The 25,284-nt window shown below is 41.9% G+C and overlaps 2 protein-coding genes across 5 annotated transcripts in view; one reads left to right on the top strand and one right to left on the bottom strand.

Moving 5' to 3' along the window:
* Positions 1–25,284, bottom strand: part of LOC128885921 (autophagy-related protein 16-1) — a 645,660-nt gene that overhangs the window by 302,298 nt on the left and 318,078 nt on the right. The window lies entirely within an intron of this gene.
* Positions 1–25,284, top strand: part of LOC128885920 (uncharacterized) — a 104,564-nt gene that overhangs the window by 19,186 nt on the left and 60,094 nt on the right. Inside the window, exon 2 of the mRNA XM_054140303.1 lies at positions 13,306–13,507. Within this exon, the coding sequence (XP_053996278.1) occupies positions 13,306–13,507 (202 nt within the window). The remainder of the gene's footprint in view (positions 1–13,305; positions 13,508–25,284) is intronic.

Here is a 25,284-nt window from a genome sequence, read left to right as displayed (position 1 = left end):
GAGCGATCTTTCTCTCTTCCCGGCGTACCACGTGGAAACATTATTTCGAACCTAAACGCGCGTGTTTGTCGCGTGTTACACGCGTGGGAACGCACCCTTAGGATAATTGCACAGCACCAGCCACAGTCGAAGAGTCTGTTTCACGTCGAGCGACATGTACGCAGGATCGTTTACGTTGGGCGCAGCTATTGCTATAACCGCGAAGTCGTGGTCCGGCGCCGCCGGCAGGCTAGTGTGACAAATTACACATAATTCACGAGCCAATTTCACACACGGTTGTCCCGCTAGGGAAGACAGCGCTGTTGAATACGTGCACGTTGGGATAATTCGAAGAACGAACGATTCGAACCGTGAAAGGAAATAAACACGCCGGCGCGGCCGATGTGTAAAAGTCTCGAGGGAAGATTGACCGTTTTACGAGGTCTTAAGTGGCAGTAAAAATGAACCGTTTCGACACACCCAGCAAAATGTCGCCCGGTCGAGTTTTCGAGAATGATTTATCAAAGCTATGAAAGAAATAATCGAAAGAAACGCGTGGCGCCGCGGCGAAACGTATCACGTGACCTTTATGGAGGCGCGATTCGTTCGCACGGCAGGTGTTAATAACTTTTATAACAACGTCGAAGAGTTCTTTATTGTTATTGCGTTAGGAGAAAGCGGGAATTGTGAAGTTAATGGGAGAGAAAAACTGTGAAGCCTGGGGCTCCCATTAGAGCATAGACAATGATGCATTACACAATATGTTCCCTCAAACCTTTCAGGCCGTTAACCCGAGCTTCTACACGTGCTTGAATGAATTCAATGTAGCGAAAAATTGATCTTCTCAGTGATTGAATAGTAAGACGGTGATGAAATCATAAAACGAAACGGGTAACTTGACAAATATGGGTGTTTAACCTGAATTACTCTTGACGGAATCTCTTTTGTCTACGTGACATCAGCTGCAACGAAACAACACATAGTGCCGTACAGGTGTTGCAAGAAAGTACACATGCTTAATTTGTTTACCCGATAATTCATGTTCTTTAATAATACATAATGTTTTTATTAATATTCAAAGGTACACTGGACAGATGACACAGAAATAATACTGGACTTTGGAATTTGTTATTTTTGAGGCGTTGCTTCTATAATTTTGTTAAAATATAATAGTAGTAATTGCAACTTATTTTGATATCAATTTGGTACTTGAGTACAAGTCGCGTGGATATTCAAGTGTATTTCATTAAGTAGATCCTGTCTTTAACCAAAAGCCAGGACACTGATTAATGAGATAATATTGTCACATACAATGTTAAACCTCGAAACAGAAGTACTTTTTCATACAACAAAGTGGCTTATTACTGAGAGATCGTGACTACATCATTAAGTCGCTCCCGCCAATAGTACCAACAATCAAAAACTCGCCCGTCTAATGAAATAGTAATGTCACATACAATGTCAAACCACATAACACAATTCCTCATGAGCATGAGAAAGAGTCTCGCGTCTACGAAATCAGTGAAACTCTAGTTACCCAAGCTCCGCTCGTACAGCGACTCAGCCTAGGCTTAGACTCCAACAATGATCCTGTCAACTAAAGATAGGGATACGCCACTAACCAGTCAGACAATACCATCACGTACAATGTCACACAAAAAAATGCTCATATGCATGAGGGATGATGAACACGTCATCGAATTGTCTCCATCGTCAACGTCCGCCATCGAACCTCCTCCCTCGCAAGGCAAACAATACCGCCCCATACAATGTCAAACCCTGAAACAAAGACGCTCATGTGCATAAGAAAGAAGCCCACCACCGAGATATCGGATGAAACAGTAATTGTCCTCCGTCGGCTTCAGTCTTGGAGACACCGTGACCGTCCAAACAAACGCGAACGTCAACGGACCCACGCGGTCAATAGCGAACTACGTGACGATCCATGGTCCTTTTCGCGTGTCCGGCGCACAGCGAGCGACGAGCATTGCGTGTCGAGTGGTCGCGCCGTCGCTGAATACCGAAAGAGTATACACAGCGGATTCCAAATAGCCGTGGGAAGAATTGCGGACCCGATGCCACTCGAATACTAAATACACCGCGTCGCGGCACACGTACGCCAGGGTGGCAGGTGGTCTGCTCGCTCGCTCGGAACCGAGGAGCGTTAAAACGTTCGTAGCCGTGATACGGGCGCCCGCGCCGACGGACCCCAAGGGACACACGCGTGGGGCCGTGTGCGTGCGGTGAACGCGTGCACGGGGCCCACGCCGGACGCTGGATCCAGGTAAGTAAGGCGTACGTAAGGGAATACCTTCCGTATACAAGCCGCGATCGCGGCGGCGCGCGCGCGAACGTGTGTCGTCAAACGAGCGGCGCACGAATACCACAACGAGGAGAGGCGAGATCATTCGTGTCCGCCGGAATTTATGGGGTCCGCTCGAACAGCACCGCTACAGCTTGCTGCTGAATTTGCATAGAGTCGAGCGCTAATAGTCGGAGATAACCGAGCCAGGAATCGCCGGGGACGACGCCTTCGTGCCACGCGAACTTGCTGCTTTTTTGCGCCAAGAGGAAGCTCGGCGCACGAAGCAGACCGGGCGGGGTTTTCAGTTTTCTGCTTGGATCTCGGGATGCTTTGATCTGGGAGCGGGCAATCGGAGGTTGAAACAAGTTTGTGTGTTGGTGGGGTGGGTAGAAATTGAAGAGTTTTGAATACTTTCATTAGGGGAATGTTTAGAGACAGTGTACAAATTCGTAGGGGATTTTCTATGTAGGAATATGGTAATCTAGGCTGACATTAGTTTGTAGGGACTGTTACTGGGTATATCAAAAACTTTATTTATTTTCGAGAAGCAGAACGTTTTAAATAAAAGACTAGACTGCAGATTTTGTTGTATTTGTGTTGCAAGAAAATATGATAAATATATAGTAAATATTACCAAAAGATATATGCTTGAGTAGGCAAATATTGGAATTAAAAAGTCGTACAAATAATATTATATAAGTGGTGATATGGTTATGTCTCTAGAATTTCAAGGAACCACAACTGTTGCTATAAATTGAAGTAGAACCTCGATTATTGCAGAAAATTGAGATTATAAATTGCTGCGGCAATAGAGGCTCCTGCAATTAACAGGATGATTAGTCTAATAAGAAGAAGTTCCACTTGCACAGTATGATGCTATGATCTCTAGGTCTACAGCATAACTTGTTGCGTAGGCATGCAATAAACTAGAATTTTTACTTAATAATCAAAGTTGCAATAATGAAGCTTCTATTATGTAGAACGCTTTGGAACTTTAGAAACTACTGTCGATCAAAATTTAACAGCTTCAAACTTCAGAGTATATAAGTCAAATGTTTCACTATGAAATAAAGTCTAGATCATTGATGAGAGATGTATGAATATAGAAAGAATCTTGAATGTATCTGAAGAATGACAGTGATGACTCACATCCTATCATTTAAGAAGTCAAAACGCGCTTCGCGATGAACGTGCTTCTGTGACGCATCGAGAAGTTTTGTGGTTGTCCATGTATATCATACTAATACCCATGAGAACTTAATTTCGATACAACGCCAACGTCTCAGTTGTCAAAATTTGTTATTGAGATTCATCCCCAATGCTTACGTTTCTCAACCTGGACAGTCAACTAAAATACAGCAGTCTTAGCCAAGACCACTCAAATCTATTGATAACTATATTATTGGACACAGTTAAAATTCTAGAATTATAGTCAAATCACCAATAATAGAATGCTGCTTGGGAAAACATTTATTTCAATTATCGATTCCTTGGAATAAGTCCCACAATAATTTATAATAATGAGAATTTCTTCTCAGGCATCGAGTAAAGCCTTTAAACCCGAACTGTAACCTCTTTCAGCTTATGTCTGCACCGTTCTCAAAGCATCGGTAAGCAAGCATTAAAAAAAAAAAAATATTCGTAGAATTTTTGCAAGATTTGCATAAGGTTACCGTTATAGTATCAGATGGTAGAAGTGTCTGGCAATGATATAGACTTCACTTGCAACATGATATCTGTAAACGGCAGTCACAGGATCGTCTAGTCATCGTCTTCCGAGCAAGACATCGCGAGCTTCCGAATCGGTAAATGTTGAAGATGCATGATCATTCTGGGTTCAAAGGTTACTCGCAGTCGTGAAGAAATAATCAGTAGCCGTTGGCTTCGTCACACTTGGCTACTCGACTGTCTATCTCATCGCGCAATCACGGAAGAGACAAACCCGATAACGCGTGGTAAAGTCTTCGACGTTAGAAGTGATGCATAGACAAAAATTATCTATGAGCTTCCTAAAAGAAAATTTATGAATTCAAAATTAAATAAACTCTGTAAAGTGTGAGTTTCAAACATTAACATACACATGAATGAACAAATTTTGTATACGTGTAAGGAATAAGAAAATAAGATGAACAAAAAGTGACCAAACCTGAAGAGTTGTCCCTATACACTAACAAGCACTGCCGAGTTGCCCAGGCCTGCCACTTTCATCTCTGCATCTCTATCATAAGCTCCAAATGAATTCATAATTTTAACCGGTATAATCCAGATCTACCACTTTCATCTCTATCACGAGCTCTAAATGAATCCGTAACTGTAGCATGTACTATCTAAACCTATTACTTTTATCTCTTCACCTCTACCATGAGCACCAAATGAATTCATCATTTCGCCATGCAGTATCTAGGCCTTTCACTTGTATCTCTCCATCTCTACCACTTTTATCGCTTCATCTCTGTCATGAGTTCCAAACGAATCCCTAGTATCAGCACGCTCTATCTAGAGCTGCCTCTTTCATCTCTAGATGAATTTTCTCAAATGAGCGAAAAGTCACTACACAGGGGCGATAACGCTACCAGGGTTTTCGTGCGTGCCGAAGGTGCGAACAGTTTTCATAGAAGCATTGAAAGTAATTACGTTATTGGACTGCTCCTTTGTTCGCATGTCCCGCGACCGAGGTTGCCTGGTGACGTGCCCGAACAACGCCATCGTTTGCACAGGTCCGCTACCCTAGACTTACCTAGGCGTGGTTTCGTGTATTAAATTCTTGCAGCGCCTGATGGGGTGCACGGTGCATGCACGCAAATTAGAAACATACCATCAGAGATACGCGCCACCCGTGGAATGTATTCGCTCTGACGACGTTACACAGCTTGAAAAAGTGACAGCGAACCTCATACACGTTCTCGCCTTCAGCGTCGCTGCGCGGTTACACATTTAGGACAATTATACACCACCCGAAATGCATATTTTCGCGTCGGGTCAAGGTGGACGTTGGGAACCGGGCTTTATTGCATCTACCTCGTTCCCGTAGACAATTCTACACGGTCCTAACGTCGTTACGATTATCGTGGCTTGATGACGGCTCAAAGGACGTTTATTTAATTCTCTCAACCAGGCTCGAACGCTACAGCGTGCAGGTATGTAACGCCAACCACAGGCGGTTGGTTTGTTGCGTGTCCCAAAATTAATTGTAAGTTTAACTTTTGCCTTGCACGGAAAAATAATTGCTGACTCTCTTGTTATGACTTGGTATTGTAAGAATGTTAAATGATCTATTTGTAAAGTAAACCAGAAGTATCATTAATCATCTGTTGAGTATTTCAGTAAAATAGGAAAGATATTATAAAAAAAAAAAAAAAAAAAAAATAGAAACTGTTGTTAAGATGGATGCAAGCTGTGCAAATCGAGTATTTTACATGAAAATACACGCAATGTGATTCGAAATGGTACCAAGTAAAGCGAAAATCACCCAATAACGACAGAATTCCGAAAATAATAAACATACAAACACCGCATCTGTAATTTTACTTTCCCGGTTACTAATTACGAAATTATTTATCGATATTCAATAACACTTCGAATATCGCGTCGCAATAAATAATAATTTCAATATTACGGGAGTAATTAATTGCAACATTCGGTGATACGATTTTATCATAAACAAATTGAAATATAAAGCGATCCAGTGATGTGCTGTATAATTTTGTATTAAATCCAAAAATGTTCCAGTGCGAAAAAGTGTAAAAATAATTTCGCGGGCCGCTTATCGCGACAGAGTTGAGTGTCGAAACATTTTTTAAAGTAAAATTCCGAAGACACGCGGCTGCGAATCGCGTACTCGAGAATAAAGAAAAAGGGGGAAGGAAAAGTGGCCGTGACAAGAGGGCGACACAGACACGACATTCGAGGGATGTTAAAGTACGAACGCATTCAATTCCTCGAATTGCATCACTGTCTGCCGAGCAGACGAGAAGCCCGAGAAAAAGAGAGACTCTCAACCGTCGAGTGCAAAAGACGATTGAAAATGTTGGCGCCGGTTCAACAGAGAAACTTTTCTTATTCAGGCCTCGTATACATGCTAAACTTCCCGCCCACCTATAATATCAGTTCTATAGATACAATCGTACGGGACAAGAGGAGTACGACATCAGGTTCGTGTGTGCCTCTAAGCAGGGAATTATGAGAATTAGTTGGGTGGAGACTTTCTCAAAATTAAATTACCTCGATCAGAGTGAGAATTTACGGATTAATTGAAAGAGGTTAATACACACATCCCTAAGCAATTTTTTTGCATTTAAAGGATAACGCAATTGGATCTTCATAAGAGAACTCTTTTCATTCGGAATGAAATAAAATGTATTTTAATGAATAAATTTATGTTCAACAGGTAATTGTTTTAAGTAAAAAAGGTTAAGTCCGAAATGTTTTTGTGTAACAGATCTGAATAAAAATGAACAAATTTTGGTATCCAAACACTACTAAACTCACGACTGAAATGGACAAATTACATTCGAATGGTTAAACCCTCTATCGTGTAAATTTAATTCAATTTTAACGACTCTCTAATTATCTATTCGTCCCTGAATGAATTAATACTGATGCTCAACGATAAGTCCTACCTACTATGTGTCACACAGATACGTACATTCGTAGGGCACAATAACGAGTTGAAGTGGGCCTGTAAGCAGACAACTGAACAAAGACGACGAAATCGCGAACAGAATTAAAAATCGATTTCATTTCGCCGATTAAGAGTTTAATTACAGGCGGATGCTGGATGGGGTGGGGGTGAAATTTCGCTGAGCTTGGGAAAGAATGGGTTCCCGTGGCAGCGGTTGAAATAAAAATAATCGAACGAGCCAGGTATCGACGTAACCGAAACAAAACTAAAATCACGCCGCCGCTTCGTTTCTGTCCAATAATCCTGCATCGCGCCAGTGGGAAGGAAAAAAACGGTAAAGTCGGTGGTATCGATCTAGCCACCGCGGCGGGCCAATTGTTTATCGCGCGTTCAGCTGCCCGTGTGGAGCATGGGGCGACTAAGTTACGGAGCGTCATATTTGTCGCTTCTTTGTTCCAGGAAGATTGAAAGTAGTCGTGAAAGCGAGCACAATTACGCAACGTCCGGTCACGGCTACGTGAAAAACTGTGACTTTACACGGCACGTTAAGCTCGCGTAACTGCCGTCTGCAATTATGCGCTGGGAAACGAACATAGAAATATATACGCGGAAGATGTTACGCGAAGAGGTCGGGCCAAGGATTTCCATCTAAAGTATGTAGCTTCGAAATTATAGTGAAAGGAAGGGCGCGGAAGAATTTATGCGGCCGGATGGTCTGCAAAAATATATTATATACTTAATAGTTTTAAATCGGTAATCGTCAAAGATAGAGGAATGAAGGTAGTGCCTCTGATGATTTTAATTATAAATCAGTATTTCAGAAAACTGTCAACTGTCAGAAAATAAATCTATTACAGTCACTCCGGATACATGTATTAGATAGTGCATGAAAAACAAGTTCACTTATGTAGAAACAGTTATAAACATGTAGAATATGGTACCTCATTTTTTTCATAGATTGAACAGCTATAGTTATAGCTCCTTTCGTGACGAGTATAACGACCCGTAATTTGAGATTATTCAAGGTCGAGCAAAGTTAATAGCACCGTAATTTGTTACAAGTTTAGCATAGCTGAGCAATTATTCGTAGTCCTCAAACTGGTGTCCTTGAATACGGTTTTCAACCTGAGACTTTGAATTACCAGAAGTTGTTGAAAGCACGAGGCAAAAACCAAATACAACAATTTTGGAGCTCAATGTGGAAGGTTGCTCAACCTTTAATTAACTTAATAAGTCATTGACCCCTATGTAAGAACTCCATGTGGATAATCCTGTTGAAAATATCATAAACAATAGTGTATTTATAGAGTTCGACTAATTCTTACATTTGTTGAATACTTTTTTTTACTATAATATTATTCATTCATCCCTTAACGCATGGATAGAAATGCGCGACACAGAAACGTGTAGCACGTGTACAGTATGTGTCTAAGAGAGCGAGATACAGCTGGAATGATGTTACTAAAATCTAACCTCAATTTGAAACCGCAAAACCTTCATTGGATATTTTCTCTGAAACCTACAGTTCCAAGAATATTTAAAGTAGCAATTTTCCACGGACCATGCTGCACAAGAGTACGCGGTACTAAATGTAATACTTACTAACAGCTAACCTCAATTTTATACTGAGCAACCCTAATTGGGCTTTCTTTGATCGTACTTGTCTAGCTACAAGAATATTTAACGTGGCAATTTTAGTAAAGCACGTGTACTTGAAACGTAACTCCAATTTTACACTGTACAACATTCGACATATATTTTGATAGCTCCAATCCTGGGAATATTTAAACTGTTAGTTTTCACGAAAACACTTCAAACCACAATTCATGATATTAAAATTTAATACTTCATGAAACATAACTCATTGGATATAATTTATTCTTCAATTTCGACACTACGTAAAATAGTTTTATCAAAACTATTTGTTTAAATTCGTTCAACTTTAAGAATAATAAAAATGGAGAAATGTAGCAGATTAAAACTGAATACTTCCCAAAAACCTAACGTTCATCATACAATCTTGTCCGATCACATTAATATTCTCCATCCTACGCCCCCCTAAGCAACGATCAACGACATTAAATCCGCAGGAAAACCAAACCTCGACCGAACGCTTCGATTCATTGATAAAAATTTCCCCCTCGGCTTGTCCGACTCGAAGAATATTTAAAGTGGAAAATTTTACCAGACCACCCCACGCAAGAATTCAATGTAATCCACGTTACAAGATCAAGCGCGGAAAGTCCGCGCAGAGAAGGAATTTCATTGCCTTTGTTCGAGGGAAGGAAGTCAGGGCAGCGTAGAAGACAGAGAGAAATAAGAGCGCGAATAGGATGAAAAAGCGACGGGAAAAGGGGAACCGGGTAGATAAAGAAAACCGAGATTATACATCAAGTTCACCGCGACGAAGGAGTCGGTAGGACAGCGAGAGCTGGTACGTTGCCGATGCCACTTGAGGCTGAATCGTATCTAAATGTGCCTCGTATATCAGAAATCGAACTGTTCCGCGGTACTGGTACACAGGCGGTTTACTTGCATCATTTTGTGCGGTCGCCGTTCCGTAATACCGCCGCTGCAGATGCGCCCAGGTCGTTCCACATTTCCCTCGACGTCGTGACAACCTACACGTGAAAGTTTCCTTTCCGTACTTCCTCGAGTTGGCTCACGGGGGGAATCCTGTGTTTTAGTATGAAATGATGTAGCGTGCCGGTAAAACGATGCACTGGCTGATAAATCTCGTCGGATTTATGGCGATATAAAGCTATTTCGTTTCCTTAAGTACAAAGGCACGTCCTCCGGCGAGGCGGAAGATTTTCGCTTGCGGCGGAAGTCGCGCGATAAGGGGGCGCCGAGATGGATAACCCGTTGATAGAAATTGAGCCCGGATAACTCGCCGAAAAGTAGAAACGCTCGGTTAAAAGGGGGATAGCGGGTTCCAAAGCAAGCACGTTAACGTCATACGTTCTATGCTACCAGCAGAAATTAAGAGATTTATGGCCGCGAGCAATCTCTCTCTCGAGATCTACATCCCCACCGTTAAAAAACGAAAACAGTGGGTAGATGCACTGGAGCGTTGCCAAAGTGACGCGCATTCGAGGATCGACAGTCTCGGTTCAATTCATTTACCGCCTTATCTAGCGCGGCGCGTTCAACTATCGCCGCGCACTCTTTTATTGATAAGCAATTGGGGATTGTCTCGAATGACAGGACTATAGGTATCGCGGAATCTGCTCGGACAGAGTGCTTGAGATGAAAAACGGCGTTCCTGAGATGAAGTAAACAGGAATTAATTTAGCACGTGAGGAATCAGACATTAGGATATACATGTATTCAATCCCATAAGTATTTGTACCCTCTATATCTATTGAAGAAATTTGTCTAATTTAAATGATAGGCTTCATGTTCCCAAATCAATTTTTCATTATAAATATATACGCCTAAAACTTCCCACATATTTATATATATTTACAATTACAAATTTCTTTTTTGAAACATGGAGCATTTATTTAAATTCGACAAATTTCTTAAATAAATATAGAGGGTACGAATAAAAGATATTAGAGTTTTTAGGAAACTTAGAGCTCATTCGTGTAGCAGACGAATTAATTCAGAGCACGTTTGATCTGTTTCGTCAACGATTCTAAATTTCTCTTCGTTAAGCACACTTGGCGATTGGTATCTGCCGCGTGTTCGAATGGTCAGAAATTCCAACAGCTTGCGATGTTGTGTACCGATATTTTTCATAGCGAACCGAGCGATGCGGAAGAGAGCTCGTTAAACGAATGGTAAAAAGCAAATGATAACAGCGATCAATACCACGGCCTACGTATGACGTTTCCTTCCGTGGTCTGGATGCAACCGATAGCTGCGTTCCCTTATGCGAATGCTGCGGAATCGATCGGTACCGGTAATTACTCGTTGGTATCGTTTCCATGTTAGTCGGTCGACATGGTAAATTATTTCCCGAGCCGAGCGGAAGTAACAAAATCCGTGATTTACTAATTGACCCCCTGTCACAGATCACAAATACTACTTTGACGCGAGGGAGATCGACGTTCGAAGCGTATAATCTAGGAGACCGTGTCCTCGATCGTTCCCTCAAACGAACTTCTTCATCGCATCTCAGACTTTTTGCCGTAATTATCCCTTACGGTGCAAGAATGGGGACGAAGATTCCTCGTTTTGTTGAACGAATCTTACTGGAAGATGGAAGTACGCCGTCGTATTAACTTTGGAGCACCACTCTGGGGTCCAATGTACCCCCACGAGTGTAACTTCTCTGAGCTTATGTCTTTTTTACAATTTTCGGGGATGCACTTTGCTCGAAACGTAGCAAGATTGAGTTGAAATTTCCGCGCGTCAGTGTTTTACGGGAGCAAGAATAATGATTGCCATCGGGACGTCACTAATGTACCTAAATCGAGGGATCGTGATACTCAGGGGTTTACTGTATGGACAAAGGTATAGTTAGGACTTGTGAGTAAGGAAAACTTATATGTTCAGAGGATTGTAGGTTAATGCAATTATAAACGAGTATGCAACTACGGTATAGTAAAACTAAAAAAGAATCCAGAGTCTAGTATATATCGATACAGTATACATAACGCAGACAGTTAAGATTCGATGCTGAGGAACGCCATGACGCTTCACACTTTCGGAACACATCAAACGCGAGCATCGAGCGACACCGTGGAAACAATACAAGAAGAAGAGGAAGCTGCTTAGTCTTCCGATAAAATTCTATTCGTACCTGCAAAGTGCTTACGATCCGACGATGCTCCATTATCTCGTAATGCGGTAGCATTATAACGAGTAAGTGGTACCTGTCTTCTACATGTAGGCCCCGGAAGTGGCCGCTGATTACTGTAATGCGCGTACCCCTCAGCCCGTAACGAGGAACATCTTCCTACTGTCTAGCGTTCTGCGAAAGATTCCACATCACGGATCGTGTCGATACCGCAAAAGGAAGAAACGTCCATTTGTGTTGCGGTCGCGACTGCGGTCGCAACCTACAGTCATTAAAATTAGTTACAGGCATTAGCCAACGAAACCATTCGGAGACGGGTAATTGAATATCTTTACGCCTCCTGGCGAATTTCGCCATTCGAGGAACCACACTACTCCTATGTCTATTCCAGGGAAAACTTTTCGACGAATCACGATCGGAAACCCTCCCCTTGTTCGTAACTCTACCAGAGATTAATTATGATTTCGTAGGGGAAGGGTGACACGGTAGCGACACTAGGGCGGAGAAATTATTGCGCCACTTAGGGGTCCCTCTTGGCCGCGGTGAATCGACGGGATAAGAATAACGAGCGTTCGTGACACTTTCGTTCGCTGGAGGAATAATAAACGTTGATCGGGCGTCGATGTGACGCTGGATCATTGAATTAAGATATTGTTGAATCAAGTATGAAGTGGCGAAAGTTCCTTGCTGAGGGGAACATTTTTCAAAGAATCCTTTCGATACTAGGAATGTGAAAAAGATGATTTTAATGAGAGGTTTATTATTGTCTATACTTTCGTTCTTACTAGATTCTACGTCTTTACCTATCAGTTTAACCAGGTTCACGAGTATCAAGTTTCAAATTAGTACCTATACCATTCTTTAATAAAACTAAATGAATAAATGTCCTACCTCTTTCAGACCTGGTGTCCACAATTGAGGACACAACATTTAAAACCAAAAGGGCGAATATCAGAGTGGCACATAAAGAAAGACCAATTTTCCTCAAAAACTATACTATGAGGATTTTTTAAAATTTTGTCCATACTAATTTTAGTCCAAGTTAACCCGAAAAATTAAATTACATTAGTACGAGAAACAAAAATAATTCAAGTCTGAAAACGTCAGAGATAAATATACACAAATTTTTAAAATTAATCTATATCAGCAATAAACAGTACAATCAATATGTACTGTACATGGACACGATCACAGCTGTCACAGCGGTCAGTTACATGATTGATCGTGTTCGCTTCCTAATATCACCAAATGAAGACTTGCCTCTAGAGCCTAAGTTCCTGCTGGTTCTAATCAGCCAGCGTTTTTTCTTATAAGAATATACGCTTAAGGCGCAGTTTTCTGAATCAGCCTCACTAATAAGCCCTTCCAGAAGCCCGCCATAAAACGCCAAACCTCTTTTTTCGAAGAGTAACTACTAGATTATAGCCTCTTCCTGATGTACCTCTGGAAAGACAATCGACGAGACCCAACATAAAACTTAAATCACCGATAGTAACAAAAACATCGCGAAGGCGAATCCTACCTATACAATTAATCTTCCATTTGTGGGATACGTCTACCTTTGCTAATCCCTAAAAGGCCAGCAGTAGATGTACGTTGATTCGCAAATAAATGACGTCTCCGATCTAACGAGACTCTAACGTTTTGTTCCAGGTGCCCTTTCGCAGTCCCAGTTTCCGGTGTTCACGATCTACGCCCAGAAGAGTTGCCTGGCGGTGAAGCCTTGCGAGCGAGCCTGGTGCATCGACAGGGTTCAGGGGCACAGGCTCCAGAGCCACACGCGCAGATCTATGACCGCCTCCTCGCGACAGCACTGCCTGGAGCTCTGTTTAGGCGAGAGGGACTTCCTGTGCCGGTGAGTATCGTCATGGCTATTTTTCGTTGGCTGCATAGCGAATCCTATTCGACGTACGATCGTTTCCCGGGTACAACGTGGTTCTTTTTCGTCGTTGTCGCGTGCACGATATCCGCCAGCGGAAAAGGCGGACGCAGTCGTCGCCGAGATTCGTCGCGAATCGACGTACAGCACGGTTCTTCTCTTCGTCTCCCTCGAGTAGGTCTTCGAGAATCGAAGGCACCTCTGCACGCTCCGGTGCGTTTTCCAGTTATTGGATTCTTCGGTCGAGGGACGACGTTACATCACGCTCCTATAGACTCTCGAGTGTTTCTCGGTCATGAAGCGGCCGTCCCCGACGTTTCATGCGAGCTGGAACACCAAAGGGAACGAGCTATCCTTCTGGAAAAGTTGCAGAGAAATAGCTCTGGGCCACCTTGATTCCTCGTGTGTTTGCCGTTTTACGAGACGGGTATTCGCGATTTCTGCTCCGAACGACGGGAGTCGACTCTATTTAAATATTTTTCACGCGTATTCTAACCCGTCTACGTCTCGTCGAGCGATATTTCTCACCCTTGCGTTGGTGTTGCGTTACATCTCGCGTGAATATTCCAATAAACAATTTTAATTGAACTAGATTTCATTAAAAACAGGTCGATGCGAGATGTCTAATTGTGCAGGTCTCTAAATTTGCTAGTACATAATTAAAGTTGTCTGGTCAAACTTTTCCTTTGTGTTCATGTAAACATGTTGAAACTAAGAGTGCAACGACGATGATGTAATAGGGCAGGAAGTCGTTTGGATACCAGGATGGCAATTTATGGACGTTTATCCGAATTTATAATTAAGGTCATTACCCAGTTGGACTTTTCATTCGTGTCCATGTAAATGAGCAAAGCAGCTGGATATCGCTTTAAGTATGCGGCTGAAAACGAGTCTGGCTCACGGTGTACTCATTACGTTGCCAGTGGAGTGTAACAGAGCATAATCAGACGCTTCTAAAGAGTATCGTGGAATTATCATTCCGGTTCCTTATAAGTAGGGGAAAAATCGTGGATGAACTACAAACTGTGATAAACACGCGAACAGGATAATTTAACATTCTAATAATATTACAAAACAAATTTTTTCAAAATTATTCGAAAATACGATCCGAATAAACATTCGGAACAATTTCGGATAAATGTGTATATTGTTGTTGTCTCTAGTATCAATCCGCAACATTTCACGAAATAAATCGGGTTTTCGTCCACATTTCTCGACTCCAATGAAAAATAGTATCGCGTTCAAATTGAAATGTTCTGTATGTATCCAATGTTTCAGATTTTTCTATATCGCAAATTGTTGGTCATTGTTTGAAAAATGAACGATAGATAAAGAATCTGATACGGAAACTTTCTTTTTTCGCATGTAGATGATTATTTTCAAATTCCGTCGCAGGTTTACTAAATCAATTATAAATGATATATACAACGTTTTATTAGTTTAATAATTTTGTAGTTTCAATGATTGGTTCAAATTTTTATCAAATTTGAGTTCCTATTTTCTAAACCATTTTCCTAATAAAAGTATTCTCGACGAATCTCTACAAGAGTAATCGTTTGTTTCGCTTTGAAATGAAATCCCCTTTTTTATAGGTGAATTCTCGTTACAGCCTCTGCGTACCTGCGCTTTAGTCGTTCGGTGTTAAATCACTCATCTTTTGATACGTTCTTTCACAGGGAGATGGGCACAAAGTGACGTGTAGCTTTTCGCAAACACTACGAGGACAGATCGATGAAGTGGTTTTGAAGTCAATTAGGAACACTATACCGTGAAGAATGTTAGGTAAAAGTGGGCAGAGCAAAGAGACAAAGAGGATGCCCGCGCGTTTCAATTATACGCTATCGGGCCATTTTACCAGCTGGATTTTTCCTGCCTGTAAAAGCGTAGGAGTTTCCTCTGGCGCAAAACGATCGCATCTTCGATTCCCTTTGTCGGACAATTTATTTTTTTCCTGGTGTGTAAATATTTGAAGCTAAATAAATGGGACACAGGAAACTTTTGAAGTTGGGTAGTCGTTCGGATGCGTCGAATGGTACTGCAGCTGTCCCTTTATGTACAGCTCAGTATAATTGCCAATGCAACTACAGAAAAGCTAACTCTTGGTCCAAAAATAACCGAAAAGTGCGAAATATTTTTTTTTTTTTGATCGAGAATTTGGGGAGTTAAATTAAAAAATATACAGAGAAGATGTTTCAGAACGTATAAAAGTATTTATAAATGACATATTTTCAATGGTTTATTACTTGGAAGAAAAAAACCTTGTCAATATAGATAAAAATGTTCTTTTCCATTTTCCAATCTGAAACTTCGTTATCAAGATACAAGCAGTTGAAGTTTTTGCTAGGACTTGTATTTCTCGTGCGTGGGCGCATGCGCAGCTGTGCGATCAGCTGACTAGCGTGCGTCAAAAGTCACGTTAATAAGCTTTAACTCTTTATATCTTGACAACGGAGCATCAGATTAGAAAATGGTAAAGACTTTTTGATATGTTTCCAATCGAGGAACTAATCCCGAAGAAAGCTGTTTTCGTTAACAGAAAATAAATATTTTCTTAAAATTCCATTCAAGAAACAAAATAGACTATTTGTCAGTAAATAAAAAAAGTCTATCTGGGACCGTAATGAAATTAATGTTAATTCTATTCCAATATATAGTAAATGCTTGTAAAAACAACAAACTAATCCCCCGTCAATTCCTGCATATACAAGCTTGCAAATAAATATCACTTCAGAATAAATCACATAAATTTCCCCACTGCTGATCATCTAATCTATGAAAAGGTTGCAACGAATTCCACAACCCCGAGGTCCGTCGCATCGCAACATTCCCGCGGACCGTTATAAGCTGTCCATCGGGTAGCTCGCAGCGGGTACTCGGACTAAAAGGTTAATTAATAAACAACTGCGTCATAATCGTGACAAGCAACAATATGTCCCGCAAACGAGCCGCGACAACAGAGACCATTAGACGTATCGCGGTGGCCGATACGCTCGAACGCGCGCGAAAAGGCTTATTTTACATTCGTCCGGTAATTACGAGGCGATAGAGGGACACAACGGTGTTTAAGGTATTCGAATCCATTAGGAGCGTGAAATATCGACGTCCAGGAAGTATGCGGAAGGGCGCCACTGCGGGACCCGTGGCGCTTCTTCCGATTTCGATAGAAACCGTGCGCTGGAACGCACGTTTATGCGATATCACGCCGACGCGTCAAGCCCCGCATTCGCCAGAGCACGCCGAACGTGCACATGCACACCTTGAAAAGAACCTAAAGCGAAAGGTCTCTGCCAGCTGGTCGCTCACGACGACCCTCGAGCTCCGCTTCGACCTCAGGCAGGGTCGAGAGGTCCTTGCCCAGGCGGAACCGTATCAAAAGTGGCGTAGCTATGCGTTCATGCCCGAGAAACCAACGGAAAGGGGAACAGGAATTTCATATCTTCGCAGAAACGAATCAAGTTCCCGATTGAAAACTCTTACGTGGCCCTCGCGGTCTGTCTGTATCGTCGCGAGATTTCGTTCTGTTTAACTTTCCGCGTCGGAACGTCGACCCCTTCTTTCTTCGTTACATTTTATCCACGGAGTAGAAAAGCCAGTGAGGTATAATTCAGGTGTCGAAATGATAAACGATGCACACGCAAGCGAATGTTTTTGGTACGAATTGGAAAAATAGTTTGAGGATTTTTGTGTTCACATTGTTTATCGCTGGAACGATGTGTATTGTCAGGGATTAGAAATTTTATAGAGACTCGAAGACACTCTTAGATACTTTCATTCTTCCCACTATATCTTGTGGGGGCTGAAATAAATTATTCTAGCAGCGGGAAAGTAAAAAAAAAATTAAAAGATCTTATGAATTTTTGGAGCACTTACGTGATTTACATTGACACTGTTTTTACAATGAAACGGAAACGGTACTATTCATTAAAGTCTAAAAGTATAGTAAAATACAGGAAGTATCGCCCACATACGTATGTGTCAACGAAGCGAGTACGGAATAGAAACAGAAATAGCTACGAGCAAACACTTAACGTGCCTAGGACAATTGATTGACAAAACAATTCTGCGACAAAATCCATTTCGATAACAAATGACAACGGTACGTTTATCCATAACTTCCTCATACTTCTGAAGGAAACTAGTAAACAGGGAAATGTTGGATTGAATCTACTAATTTGCACCTATTTGTGCATAATCTATATGCACAGTCTCTATGTATAGTCTTACAAAATTGTCCATACAGTAGAATCTCTTTCATGTTTCATTTTTATAATTTTAATTCGCATGTTTGTCAAAATTATTTCAATGTCAGATATATATTTTCTTTAATTACCTATTTGGATTAATACAAAAAGAACCTACTATCTGACTTTGAAACAATTGTGACAAATATCAAAATATAAATTACAGAAATTGAATTATATACATGTCAGAGACTAGAAAGCTATTTGTATTAATACCTACAAGCAATTAAAAAAAGAAATCACCTTTTTTGCCATATGATGTATCACACAGTAACAGCCCCTACACCTTACTCAGGCACTTTGATAACCACGAAGAGGTCCAAGAAGATAAATCAACGGCTCGAATAAAATGCTCGGAGGCATCGTGTAATAACTGTTTTGCACCGTGCAACCGTTGGTTCCGTTTAAGTGTTCTGTTTCTCGTGACTCACCGTGTATACGTTCCCCGTGAAAATATTACCTCATGTAAAAGGGACGAAGTCGTGACCACCCGGAGAAACTTAAGAAACCGAGTAGGCTTCGCGGTTCCCGCCAGAAACGCGGAAGAGATCGCGAGAAGGAATCTGACGTCTCCATTAAAACTGGAAGGGCTCTCGTAGTAGGAAGAGGTTTCGTCGTCTCGGGGTTGTTGTATGGCTGCCCGTCGAGGATAATCGAGAAAAGCCACTAGAACGTTATTGCGCAACAATATGTGCGTGCAGCAGGCGAAATGGGTTGTCTTGGCGCTCTGCTTAGCCTCAGCTGTAAGTGGAACCCGCGGTTTCTAAGGATCGTTGGTGAAGATCGCATTAACATTCCATGGGAACGGTATTTCCTCGGTACAATCGGCTGATTAGGCACCCGCGGTTCCGACTGGCCTCGCGTTCCAGCTTCTGCTTAGATTGCCTCGATTTTCATCCGGACGTGCAACACTTTGCTGGCGAAACCCTGTCTATCGAAAGGCTCCCTGACGCAGTGAAATTTATGGTTACTAACTCCAACCGGAATATATTAATTGAGAAGCTCGGATCTCTGCATACATTTGGGAATACGGAAAGCCACTTGGTAGCTTCATTTCAACCCTTTCAGACCCGAATTACTTTTTTTTCTCGAACTAATGCAATTTGATTTTTAGGGTTAACTTGGACTAAAATTAGTATGGAAAAATTTAATAAAATCCTAATACTGTAGTTTTTGAGGAAAACTGGTCATTCTTCGTTTACACAATAAGGACATATCGCCCTAAACGATAGTTTTAAATTTTGTGTCCTGAATTGTAGACACCACTGTCGTTGAAGATTGTTTGTGGGTCGAAGAATTAAAATAAAAGTACTCGTCAGAGAGTATCTTTTGTTCTTCTTTATTTATAATGAAAATACTCTTTCTGGAGAATATGTTTATAATATCAATTGAATCTTTCTTTAGTACTTTAGATGGGAGAACTACTTCTTTATTCAAGAGAAATAAAAATAGTTCTTTGAGGGTGCTGAATATTCCTCCTCATTCTAACATTCACACATTGGGAATATGATAGTTTTCTCGAGTATGACATTATTGAAAAGTTTCATCGTAATTTAAAAAGACACTTTATTCATCTTTCAACGACTTGAGGAGATGTACTCTACCTATTTAAATTTGAGTGGATCTTTCTCTGTCAGCAACCTCCAGCAGCGAATCCCTTAGTTGAATTTGCACCAAAGTTATTGACACCCTGCTGGCGTTTCGTTTACAACGTCGCGCTCGACGTAAAAAACGCGAACGTTGATATTGGATTAAGGATTTAAGTTAGACGTTGCGGTGTAGAGTTTACGACATAGAAGGTATAAATTGTAGGCTCAGGTGTCATAAAGTCCAACACGAACGAGCTATAAACGTTAGCAGAATTATTATAAATCGCTCGCGCGATACGGTTCGATGAATTAATGGGCGTGTATAATGAGGGATAAAACGCAAGAAACTCACAATGTAACGCGGTTCTTCGAGATCCTTAATCCACGAGCATAACCTGTTTTTAATCCTTAATCCTGCGTTTTTAAACGAGATGAATGGACTAATTAAACCAGGAATCTATTAGATTTAAGGACTAGTTTTTGGTCTACAAAGCTCCCATAATAGTGAACCTACCTGGATCCATTAATATTTATAGTGTTGGAATAATAACTTTCCGGAGAAAACCTACACCTGTGATAATAGTATTTTTCTGAATCTGTTGAGAGTGAATATCTAGAGTTTAAAATAAATTGTTCCATTGTTAATTATCCCGTTTAACATAGAATGTACACATACCTTCGATAAACAAATAGTTTCTGCTCTCCTTGAACTATAACGAGAATTATAACCTTTGAAGAAAAAGTAAGAGTGGATATGCAAGTGCAAAGATCTAAAACTCCTCCATACGGGGAGAGAACGGACAATTTTAATCACCCTGTACCGCGACAAGATTCCTCGAAAAGCACTTCCCCGTGCCCGAATATGCGTACGAAGTGTGCAAATAACGCAACGAAGCGGGGAACTCGCGGGAGGCACATTCAACACGGTTTTCCGCTCTCGAAACGTTGACGATTTGTTATGAGCAAATGGTAAAGTTCGGATGAATTCTGGAGCGACGTGCGCTCTTCGTTTTGGAGTGTTTGAGCCGCCAACGAATGGCGGACGGACAGAGAGGAGACGATAGCTGGGTAAAAGAGAAAGCAAGGGAAAGAGAAAGGGGGAGCGTGAAAAGAGGGCATACCGCCGCCTGCCGCCGTGGTGCACGTTTTACGACCGTCGAGACCGGTCGACCGATCGATCAAAACGCGAATCGGTCGTTGGTGGATCGTTGTGCGCGCACGGGTCTCGCCACAGGATCTAGCCTTATGAGAGATAGGTTATTACCGGCGGCGCTCCGTATCGACTGTTCCTTGTTACCACGTAATGAGTTTATTGTTTAAGAATCACGCTGCAGTTACTACATGTGCTGCGATCAATTACAATAATGTAATATAATCGTAGCAAGGTCCCGCAGCGCGCAGCCGTATAATGAGGGTCCCTTCTTTAATGAGAGGATATCGCTGCCGGACTCGAGCTTTAGCCTCGAACAGAGCGAATATTCACGTACGTGAAACGGTGCCGTGCAAATGCACTTCGACCAACCTTAGACCGTTCTCCCACTGGAGACCTTAAGAGAGTATTTTTTTCATTTTCTTTTTTTTTTTGACCAGTTTCGGAAATATAGAAAAATGTGTCAGTATTGTCAGAAAAATCGTCAGTAATGTTAATGTTACAATTTTTATGTGACTGATGGAGTTATTCAAAAATATAAATTTCCATAAACGTCAGCAGTCTAGTAATCATTAATATCATATGTCCGAGAAAAATTTACCTCGAACCCCTCACGCGAAGTTCTCGCAACACTAAACGAGGCATCAACAATAAATTATTTACCCGGTAATCACCGTTGTAGCGACCCCTAGCGTGTCATATCAGGCAAAATTAGGATGTTGAAAAATAAAAATACTCCACTAACACCGGGAGCAATTGACGTCTCTGTTGCTTCGCGAAGTTTTCCTCCATCAAGCATTCGTTTCCTCCCGCCTGCGCTTCACCGGAACCGCGTATGGCGCGGCCATCTCCATTGAAGCAGTGCACCGTGAATTTCCAAGCGTTCCGCGAAATCCCGCGCCGGAAGCGTCGTTCCGAGAGTCCCTCGCATAATTCGTCGGGGCGTCGTTCTTCCTGAATATATATATATATCATCGTCGGAAAAGGGGGTTGCTGGAAAGGCGGCGTTGTTTTGCAACCGGGGCCAGGGGAGGGCGAAAAAATTTTCGCTCGGACCTCTTTTCCGCGAGGTCAACTCGCGCCGTTTTCCTTCTGAAGTCCCCGTTTGCGACTAGCAGTGGCAACTCACCGGCACAAAAGCGTTACTTCACTCCATTCATCGTCTAGTGCACTCGACGTCGTTTCGTTTCTAAACGCGAATTTTTTCCGCACTCGTTGCTTGCCACTTTCACGCAGTCATGGCACGTAAGTGCTTTCCTCGCGAAGGATCTGAAAATAGAGATCCGACCGTCCGAGAACCTCGATTGTGTTCGGTGTCGTGCGGCGCCCAGTCAACGAACATAATGCCGGGAATCGGTCGGGATCCTCCTGCGAGATGAAAGCTTTCGCAATTTAGTCCCGTGCAACGAAAAGCGTTAAACTGTTTAGTCGGGGACGTAGCGGCGTGGCGAGCTGGTTGGTTTATATGCCAGCTAGCCAAGATGTTTTGTTATCTTTTGCTTTTTCATTGCACTTGATACACATCAAATGCTGTGTTAAATTGTACTATAAGGCAAGAACCACTTTGAATGTATACTATTGTGCAGTCTATTTGTCTACCTTGTACTTTATCTCGAGTACATTTATATAGGTACCAGTTATGATAATTTAAATCTGATTATGCAGTAGGAAAGACAAGTCATGCTACGATGAGGTGTTGAAAAGAGGTCCTGTATATTATATGAATAATTATGAGATTGAATACTTCTCTTGTTATCTAGCTTATTGATAGCAATGTTCAAGAGGTCACTCATTGTTTCGTTTAACCCATTCACTGCTAGACAAATTTTAAGTGTTTTACCTTGCGCAAATAATGTATATTATTTTGATAATAAAAAGTGATATTAAATTTGTTGTTTTAAAAGAAAATTTACGATCATCTTTTGCAATAATCCGTGACTCAAAAGGCTATAAACTTATCTTATAATTGATTGCAATTAATTTGAACTACAAGGCATCTCGTAGTTGGCAGTGAGTAGGTAAATAAACGCCTCGATCCCCTAATTTACCTTAAAAAAAATTTTTCCGAAGAGAGGTATCTGTATTTTCTTTGGCCGGTACTCAGGTGCTGGTTAAGTAGAATTTTCGCAGATTACCGAATCCTCCCCTAAAACTCTTTCGAGATTCCGGGAGTTAATGGTTCCTTTTTTTTCTGCGCGCGCGTCTCTCTAGTATCTTCGTCCGAAATTTCAGACGGCTGGGAAGTTTTAACTTTTTATCTCGTTGCGTCGTGGCTGAAACTGAATTCAACTTTCCTCCTCGCGGACTGGGCGTACTGACGTTGATATACGAAGGCTCCCACGTTCCTTTCCGCTCGAACCTAACTCAAGGATACGCAGACGTTACGCAAGCGCGCGGGTAGGTCAAGTCTTAAGCACGTAGTTTAACACTTTACCTACCCAGGCGTCTATTCACAAGCTTTTTAAATCCGTTGACTGGGGCCTATTAATCGTTCTCTTGGTTGTCAATTTGCAGCACTCAATTTGACCTTGCCATAAACATTTTGAAGGCGAAGTAACGCGAGGCTATCTTCCGGCGGAGTATCCGTAAAATGCGTTGACGTTAACAAGCACCTATAGCCGGTAGCTATAAATTATTGCCTTGGCAGGAACGCAAGTTCTGTTGGGGGGGTGGCAGAATTTTGACTCCTCCTCTGTAACATACACCAGTCGGATGTGCAGTGTCACGTTTGAGCTCATGACCAATCCAATCTCCTCCCCTAACACAGCTACTAAGTCAGATGTAATGAACCACAGCCGCAGGCGAAAAGATGCATTATCCTCTTATAGTCTGATAGATGATTGTGTTGGGAATTGGAAGTTGAGAAATGATAGAGGAGGTGATCACTTATACCCGTGAGCTGTGGATTGTATAATAGTTGGATTGATACACTGTCCAAAGTAATTATATCAAGAATTCTACTGTTTGCTGGGGCGTGTGCCCTAATTTAAGGGCTCTGGAAGTGTCTCGCGGTTTTCGTAATCCTCTTACCAGGGGATCATGTTTGCCCCGATCCGTGACCAGACGCTTTAAGAACGAAACCTCATTTTTCACACGACATTAGATCACCTGGGTCTCAAGTTATTGAGTGATCTCTAGCATTGAATAATTAGGTATAGATAATTATTATGGACACGTACGATATAGTAATTATACTGTGATCAATCAGACCCGTTGGCCATATTCTCACCTCTGTACAGTACCTGAACTGTCATAGGGATGATTTTTGGACACTTGCTGAAATTTATTAGAGGATAATGAAGATTATTATCAACTATATATTTGAAATTAATAGACATGTTCTTAGCCATGATCGTATAACGTCATGAAGATATTTAACGAGGCTGTCAGTCTACGTAGTACACGTGGAAACATAAATTAAACTCGTTTGATGGACCATGTACAATATTTTGAATGTCAAAAGAATTCAAAGAACGAAAGTCAGAAGGTGCTAGCCAAAGTATCACAAGGATGCCCTCGTTCCACTTCCCGAAACCTTTAAATAGACCAACTGCACTCCAATTTTCACACCTCTTCTACATTTGGAAGTGATGGAAACCTCAGTCAACCCGAGACCTTCTGACTCCACGGAAATAGTTAACGAAGCTCCAGGCCCTTAAACGAATTAATCTCCGACTCGTTGATGGATCCCAGTGTATGTCCAAGGGACTTCGCTTTGTTCCCGGCGCGGTTCCCTTTGATACTTTTCAATCCTCTTCGTTCTCTCCGCAGTCTCCTTTTCTCCCCTTTTCGCCACATATCTACAGAAGATTTCTCCAGGGAGTTCCTTGACTGCGGGATTGTTGGCGCCTCTGAGTAGTTCATCGGTACACTCTAGCGAGAGGTATCGCGCCCAAGTTGGCAGTCGTTCAAGCACAGGACGCGCAAGAATCGGCTACCGAATCGCTGCCCATTTCCTCAAACAATGAATCTCGCACTTATAATTGGACGTGTCGCTGTTGCGGGCGCTGCTCCTAATGGTAAGTGCGCGAGGAAGAGTAACCCACTTTCCGTCGGAGACACAGGAAATTGCAAACCAACCAGAGTGCAGTATCTATCGCCGGAGACGCGCTATTACTGCTTAATGTGACGAACTCGAACAGCGACAAACATCGTCCTCGAGCAGGCAACCGGAAGGCCGTTTGCGACGACTGGCAATTATCCGTGATCGGCAATTAACCGCGGCTAGACGCATCGGTGGTCGCGGAGAGCTCCTAACATCGGATGTACATTAGGGGGTATTATTCATGGACGATACTCGATGTTTACTCTCGAGGAATTGTCTGGGTACACGAAATTTGTACATTACTTTAGAATGATTGTACAGGTATAGGATCAGGTTAGCAATTATCTTGCTTTGTCTGTACGTCACTGGAGATCTTTTACAAGCTATGTTCGGATGTCTGGCTTGAACGCTTTGCTAGGACTCCTCTTTTAGACAGTGAAAGGCTGTTAGCGCCGAGTGGAATTGCCCACGATCGGTTCTTGAAGACGGTTAGGTATATCGGTGGTTACAGACACTGTGGCTATTATTACCTCTGAGGATTTCTGATCTTTATGTTTAGCCTCGAAGAATTGACTGAACGTAACTCGTTTAATATTTCAAAACGATCGCGGCTATTAATAATAGTCTTTCTAGGATTCCTCTCTTAGACAATAGAAAGGCTGTTAGCTTCGAGTGAAATTGTTCGTGATTGGTAGTTGGGGACGTAATAGGCGTTGTTGTCTTTGAAA

Source organism: Hylaeus anthracinus, unplaced genomic scaffold, assembly GCF_026225885.1.
Source record: "Hylaeus anthracinus isolate JK02 unplaced genomic scaffold, UHH_iyHylAnth1.0_haploid 11982, whole genome shotgun sequence".
Taxonomy (NCBI): domain Eukaryota; kingdom Metazoa; phylum Arthropoda; class Insecta; order Hymenoptera; family Colletidae; genus Hylaeus; species Hylaeus anthracinus.
Note: the sequence above shows the minus strand (reverse complement) of the source record. Positions and strands in the feature narration are given on the sequence as shown.